Source organism: Parambassis ranga, chromosome 24 (genome assembly GCF_900634625.1).
Source record: "Parambassis ranga chromosome 24, fParRan2.1, whole genome shotgun sequence".
In the NCBI taxonomy this organism is placed as follows: Eukaryota; Metazoa; Chordata; class Actinopteri; family Ambassidae; genus Parambassis; species Parambassis ranga.
This window is the reverse complement of record NC_041043.1, coordinates 7163737-7170215: the sequence shown is the minus strand read 5'-3', so window position 1 is coordinate 7170215 and position 6479 is coordinate 7163737. Positions and strand designations below refer to the sequence as shown.

At 38.5% G+C, this 6479-nt stretch overlaps 2 protein-coding genes across 2 annotated transcripts; both read left to right on the top strand.

Moving 5' to 3' along the window:
* The first annotated feature begins 298 nt into the window (after positions 1-298).
* Positions 299-2177, top strand: LOC114429056 (low choriolytic enzyme-like). The gene is made up of 8 exons (XM_028397905.1): positions 299-367; positions 509-524; positions 610-669; positions 794-940; positions 1030-1147; positions 1624-1802; positions 1868-1949; positions 2036-2177. The coding sequence occupies exons 1-8, from the start codon at positions 299-301 to the stop codon at positions 2175-2177; spliced, it is 813 nt and encodes a 270-aa protein (XP_028253706.1).
* Positions 2178-4232: 2055 nt separating this feature from the next.
* LOC114429055 (low choriolytic enzyme-like) lies at positions 4233-5930 on the top strand. Its single transcript, XM_028397904.1, has 8 exons — positions 4233-4301; positions 4442-4457; positions 4543-4602; positions 4706-4852; positions 4942-5059; positions 5379-5557; positions 5623-5704; positions 5789-5930. The coding sequence occupies exons 1-8, from the start codon at positions 4233-4235 to the stop codon at positions 5928-5930; spliced, it is 813 nt and encodes a 270-aa protein (XP_028253705.1).
* The last annotated feature ends 549 nt before the right edge of the window (positions 5931-6479 follow it).

Below are 6479 nucleotides of genomic sequence, written 5' to 3'. Positions count from 1 at the left end.
CTATCCCCTGCTGGTTAAAAGTGCCATCTGAAATCTGATGCAAAACGACAGCAGCCTGTGGTCACTGTAATCCCGCCAGAATAAGATTATCCCTGTGTGGAAACAGTGGGGCAGGGTGGGCAGGGCACTCCCATCAGCTGTGTGTCTAAGGCACAGCCTATTGAACCCCTACCAATAATCTCTGTACACACACACTTTGACAGCCTTGCATATAAGCACTGGTCTTCAGCATTGGTCATCAGTTCAGACAATCGAAGTCTCCAAAGTGACATTGAGGCATCAGCACCTTCGCACAAAAATGGACGTTACAACAGGAGTTTCTCTTCTCGTGCTGCTTCTGGGCCTTTGCAGCAGTCATCCAATCATTGTAAGACGACAACTCTACAACAGTATAGTAATGCTCTGTGTAATGAATGACACGTGTATTTGGAGACAATTTTGTGAGTTGATGTATTGTATGATGAAAATGAAAGAAAATATAAAGTGCATATTTTCTTTGTTTTCACAGGATCACAGTGCTGATAGTGGTAAGCAACTAAACCTCCATCACTTTACCAAATAGACCACATGTAAAAATACAGCTTTGTGACTTGTGCTTCTCTTCATCAGGGATCTTATCGTCTGAGCCTACTGAGGACATTACCTCAACCATCCTCAGAATGAACCAGGGTGAGCTGGGAACAATGCTTTCTCATTATTAGCGTAGAGTTTCTATATTTAATAAAGGAAAGCAGCTGGAGGAAAAAAAATTTGACACTTCGGTAAAAACTTTAACTTTCTTTCATTTTAATAGGATCTAGAGATTTTCTGTTCGAGGGAGACATGTTAATTCCGAGATCCAGAAATAGTCTGAAGTGCCTTAATAAGAACAATACCTGTTTTTGGCCAAAGTCTGCTAACGGGAATGTGGAAATCCCTTTCTCTCTGAGTGACACATATGGTGGGTATCACATTTTTTCAACATGAATGAAACTGAATTTGTGCATAATACAATAAAATAATGGCATCAATGATTATTCACAACTGTAGACAACACTGAGAAGAATGTGATTTTACAAGCCATGGCTGCGTTTGAACCCAAAACCTGCATTCGCTTCATTCCACGTGGAACTCAATGGGAGTACCTGAGCATCGAACCCAGATACGGGTAAGTAAGAACACAAAAGAGGGATGAGACAGAACTGTCCGTGCCTGTGTTAGCTTTAATGTACATAAATATCTCAATTTACTGGGACTGACCTGTCTGCCGCTGTCTGTTATTATTTCTTGATGAGCAGCCATAAGAAAGGTTAAATCACTATATTTATGTATTAGTAGAGCTGTATAAGTCATTCTGGAAGCAGCAACACAGACAGACAACAAACAGATCACCTTTAAACAAAGAGAAGCAAAACAGCCCAGAAAGCGTTCCAAAACAACAGCAAAGATCCATGTGTTGTTTGTCCTAGCACAGCTGCATAACTCAGCTCTCAGCTATGAAAAACAGTCTTCTCAAACATTATGTGAAAGCTAATTATTTCAGTCGTATATACACACAGGATGAAACTACAACAATCATTAGTCAAATGCCAAGTTGCATGTTGCATATTAATCAATTATTTCTGTCACTCTCTGAACTCCTAGCTGCTTCTCTATGCTGGGTCGAATTGGAGACAAGCAGGTGGTGTCACTGCAAAGGTTTGGCTGCGTGGAACACGGCATCGTCCAGCACGAGCTGCTGCACGCTCTGGGTTTCTACCACGAGCACACTCGCAGTGACCGCGACAACTATGTCAAAATCAACTTGGAGAACATTGTGGACGGTAAGAGCATCGTAGAATCATTTTATCTCTTCGTTTTCTAATTATTGGTCTTATTTTGTCACCAGGCATGCAGTACAACTTCGATAAGAAAGATACAAATAATCTCAACACTCCATACGACTACTCCTCTATAATGCACTACGGAAGGTAAGGCTGAATGAAAAAAACACTACATTAAATGTTGTCTATTCTAGAAGCAAACATCTAAATGACTTTTTGTTTCAAATCTGCAGAACTGCCTTTGCAAAGAGCGGATCTGAGACCATAATTCCCATCCCTAACCCGTCAGTTCCCATCGGCCAGAGGCAGGGCCTGTCCGACATCGACATCCTCAGGATCAACAGGCTGTACAACTGCTCCCGTTACCGCTTATAAAATATTACTACATTTCTTACTAATCCCAAAGCATAATAAAAATTCATGAAAAAAATCATGATTTTTCTTCCTGAATCTTTTGTTATATTTAATAAAAATATAATGATTTATACTCAAACACTTCTGCACCAGCATACATTTATACACATCTGTATACAGAGTATTGAGTAATCTATTACTTCTGTTTTTATGTTATCAATTTAATTAATTTAATAACTAGAATAGATGAGAATGTACCATCCGGCATGCTACTAGCAAGAGGAGGGTCAGTCTAGGTATAATATTTAGACTTTGAATAAATAGGGCTTTGGTGTTTAAAAAAGACTGAGCATCAATATCCTTATAATTGAGTTAATTTCCATTTTGGTTCATAGTAATGAAGTCATTTTTGGATATATTTTCAAAATACAAACGCTGTAAATAGGCACATACACAACACATGAGGTCTTGTTAAATGTGCAGTAAAGTGAGTTCATACAGCTTCTAGTCTGTTTTGTACTCACCAACACTCACACACACTGTGCAATGTTTGTTCCTCCATAATAAATGCCACATTATTGTAATGTACAGTGAAAGTCCACACTGTATAAAAGGTTGCCGTGATGGAATCTCTCCTTGAAGCTGCCGGCCTTGACATGTGAAATCAGATCCTAAAACTGTTAATGGAAGCTAGACCGCATCCCAGACCGCATCCCTCTTTTCCTGTAAACAATCCACTGGAACTGGATGATGTATCAACCAGCCATCGAATAAAACTGAATACTCATCACTCTAAACAAATCCATTTCTGGATTTGGAGGTTTTTCTAGGACTTTTTTTTTTGTTCATCACAGTCTGTGTGGCCAAAGCCCGGTCTTTAACGCTGAGATCATCACTGATGCAGCAACACAGCTTCAATAATGAATACAGGAATTTACAGCCAGTGACTAATTGAGCTATTATCATTATTGGAGACAACACATTTTAGCATAACAATAAGTCACAGCCAGTGTAAACTAGAAAGCTCTTTGTGATTGTGCAGTTCAGGTTATTTCAAAATGACACTTATTTCAAAAACTTGATGTTAAGACATGGGATGAACAAGATTTTAGAAAAAGATGAGCTAACAAAATTGAAGCAACTGCTCATGATGTTGGTACATGTTACAGTATATTTCCTCCTGAACAGAGAACATTGTCTAATTTTTAATGATTACCGGTACAATGGCTTTTTGTTTTGTGTAATAATGTTCCAACCTTAAACACACTCAGAGATCAAATCAAAAACAGACACAACCATTTATAATTTTAATTATTGTATACGACTATAACCCACTCATATTGTAACACTATTGTGTTGTTTTTAGTAGTTTTTCAGCTACTGTATCTGTGCTGTTGTGACAACGTAATTTCCCCGTTGTGGGACAAAAAAAGTTTCTTAATCTTAATGAAATATATGCTTTAATTATACAATTATTGCAATGTTTTGAGAGACCCAAAACACCAAATATGTTTAGTGTACAGATGTGGCAAAAAAACAATAAACAATCCTCACCTTTGAGAAAATATTTGGCCTTATGGGACTCAATAATCATTTTAATATAAGCAATGTGTGTCTAGCTCAAACTATAAGCACCATTTAAAACAAGAAACACTTTAAAACTAATACTTTGAGTCAATGCCTGCAGACACTTACTGCTAACAATGCATGTTTCAAGTCTTGTATTTGTTATATTTAGGCTAAGACTTCAGAAGAGGCCCGGATCTCATGAGCCTATCCCCTGCTGGTTAAAAGTGCCATCTGAAATCTGATGCTAAACGAATCGACAGCAGCCTGTGGTCACTGTAATCCCGCCAGAATAAGATTATCCCTGTGTGGAAACAGTGGGGCAGGGTGGGCAGGGCACTCCCATCAGCTGTGTGTCTAAGGCACAGCCTATTGAACCCCTACCAATAATCTCTGTACACACACACTTTGACAGCCTTGCATATAAGCACTGGTCTTCAGCATTGGTCATCAGTTCAGACAATCGAAGTCTCCAAAGTGACATTGAGGCATCAGCACCTTCGCACAAAAATGGACGTTACAACAGGAGTTTCTCTTCTCGTGCTGCTTCTGGGCCTTTGCAGCAGTCATCCAATCATTGTAAGACGACAACTCTACAACAGTATAGTAATGCTCTGTGTAATGAATGACACATGTCTTTGGAGACAATTTTGTGAGTTGATGTATTGTATGACATAAATGGAAGATAATATAAGGTGGATATTTCTTTGTTTTCACAGGATCACAGTGCTGATAGTGGTAAGCAACCAAACCTCCATCACTTTACCAAATAGACCACATGTAAAAATACAGCTTTGTGACTTGTGCTTCTCTTCATCAGGGATCTTATCGTCTGAGCCTACTGAGGACATTACCTCAACCATCCTTAGAATGAACCAGGGTGAGCTGGGAACAATGCTTTCTCATTATTAGCGTAGAGTTTCTATATTTAATAAAGGAAAGCAGCTGGAGGAAAAAACTTTGACTTTCTTTCATTTTAATAGGATCTAGAGATTTTCTGTTCGAGGGAGACATGTTAATTCCGAGATCCAGAAATAGTCTGAAGTGCCTTAATAAGAACAATACCTGTTTTTGGCCAAAGTCTGCTAACGGGAATGTGGAAATCCCTTTCTCTCTGAGTGACACATATGGTGGGTATCACATTTTTTCAACATGAATGAAACTGAATTTGTGCATAATACAATAAAATAATGGCATCAATGATTATTCACAACTGTAGACAACACTGAGAAGAATGTGATTTTACAAGCCATGGCTGCGTTTGAACCCAAAACCTGCATTCGCTTCATTCCACGTGGAACTCAATGGGAGTACCTGAGCATCGAACCCAGATACGGGTAAGTAAGAACACAAAAGAGGGATGAGACAGAACTGTCCATGCCTGTGTTAGCTTTAATGTACATAAATATCTCAATTTACTGGGACTGACCTGTCTTTAAACAACAGATGCAAAAAGAGTTCCAAAGCAATAGCAAAGATCCATGTGTTGTGTGTATCAGTCCTAGCACAGCTGCACAACTCAGCTCTCAGCTATGAGAAACAGTCCTTTCAAACATTATGTGAAAGCTAATTATTTCAATCATATACACACAGGATGAAACTACAAGAATCATTAGTCAAATGCCAAGTTGCATGTTGCGTTCTTTGAACTTCTAGCTGCTTCTCTATGCTGGGTCGAATTGGAGACAAGCAGGTGGTGTCACTGCAAAGGTTCGGTTGCGTGGAACACGGCATCGTCCAGCACGAGCTGCTGCATGCTCTGGGTTTCTACCACGAGCACACTCGCAGTGACCGCGACAACTATGTCAAAATCAACTTGGAGAACATTGTGGACGGTAAGAGCATCGTAGAATCATTTTATCTCTTCGTTTTCTAATTATTGGTCTTATTTTGTCACCAGGCATGCAGTACAACTTCGATAAGAAAGATACAAATAATCTCAACACTCCATACGACTACTCCTCTATAATGCACTACGGAAGGTAAGGCTGAACGAAAAAAACACTACATTAAATGTTGTCTATTCTAGAAGCAAACATCTAAATGACTTTGTTTCAAATCTGCAGAACTGCCTTTGCAAAGAGCGGATCTGAGACCATAATTCCCATCCCTAACCCGTCAGTTCCCATCGGCCAGAGGCAGGGCCTGTCCGACATCGACATCCTCAGGATCAACAGGCTGTACAACTGCTCCCGTTACCGCTTATAAAATATTATTACATTTCTTATTAATCCCAAAGCATAATAAAAATTCATGAAAAAAATTACGATTTTTCTTCCAAAATCTTTTGTTATACTTAATGAAAATATAATGATTTATACTTGAAAACTTCTGCACCAGCATACATTTATACAGATCATTGCAAGTAGCTGCCAAAGTAATCTGTTACTTCCTGCTTCATTTTTATGTTATCAATTTAATTAATTAATTTAATAACCAGAATAGATGAGAATGTACCATTTGGCATGGTGCTAGCAAGAGGAGGGTCAGCCTAGCTATAATATTTAAACTTTGAATAAATGGGCTTTGGTGTTTTAGTTCTTGAAGGATCTAAGAAAATGTGCCAACGAGCTGCACTATGGAAACATAAAAAAGACTGCAAGACTTAAATGGTAACAACAAGGAAGAACTTTTAGTAAAATATGGTATAAACTTTATAAACAGTTTTAATTACATCTGTTAATACTAACACTTCATACTAACACCCCCTTGATTCCTCCAGAATGGGAGATGTTGGCCAAAAAAATGAATTTAATT